Below are 722 nucleotides of genomic sequence, written 5' to 3'. Positions count from 1 at the left end.
CCGCTCGCGGACGCGTGCGCGCCGCCCACGTAGGCCGACGGCAGGCCGGCGCCCGGCAGCAGAAGGCTCGCGGCCGGCGCGCGCCCGGCGCGGCCGTCCGCGGCGGCGACGCAGATCACGTTGTCAAAGTCCGCCGCCAGCGCGCACGGCAGGCCCTCGCCCCCGGCGACGGGCGCAGTCGCGTCCGCGCCCATGCCCGCGGCTGCAGCGGGTGCGGCGCTGCCGCCGCGGCGGCGGGCGACATCGGCGGCGATGAGCAGCACGCCCGCGCGGCGCAGCGGCGACACGGCGTCCTCAAACAACAGACGCCGCGCGGTGGGCGGGGCCCCCGGCGGCGCGGCGGCGCCCGACGTGCTGTTGCCCGCTGCAGCGGCGGCGTCGGCCGCGGCCGCTGCGTCGTCGCTGCCGCCATCGCCGGCGGCCGGCAGCGGCTGCCCGTCATCCGTCCATGGCGCCAGGATGATGGAGGCGCCCTGCCGCAGCGCGTACCCCATGGCTTGCAGCGCCGCGCCCGCCCACAGCTGCCCAGAGTGGCAGTCCGCAATCCGCAGCCCCATCACGCGCGCGCCGGGCGCGAGGCCGGCCGTGCCGCTGGCCGCGCTCACCTCGCCGGCGACGAGCGCGGCCGCGTGCGTGCCGCGGCCGTCGCCGTCAGAGGCGTCGGGTCCGGGTGCGCAGCGGCCGCACGCGCCGGACGCGGCGGCGGCGGCGGCGGAGGCGGG

At 81.4% G+C, this 722-nt stretch overlaps 1 protein-coding gene across 1 annotated transcript; it reads right to left on the bottom strand.

Annotated features, from left to right (window-relative positions):
- Positions 1-12: 12 nt before the first annotated feature.
- Positions 13-557, bottom strand: MNEG_6844 (hypothetical protein; the record flags this gene model as incomplete). Its single annotated transcript, XM_014044686.1, has 1 exon — positions 13-557. A coding segment is annotated over one exon (545 nt), but the record flags the coding sequence as incomplete, so codon positions are not given.
- Positions 558-722: the final 165 nt, after the last annotated feature.

Source organism: Monoraphidium neglectum, assembly GCF_000611645.1.
Source record: "Monoraphidium neglectum strain SAG 48.87 unplaced genomic scaffold scaffold01153, whole genome shotgun sequence".
NCBI classification, from domain to species: Eukaryota; Viridiplantae; Chlorophyta; class Chlorophyceae; order Sphaeropleales; family Selenastraceae; genus Monoraphidium; species Monoraphidium neglectum.
This window is presented reverse-complemented; position numbering and strand designations above follow the sequence as displayed.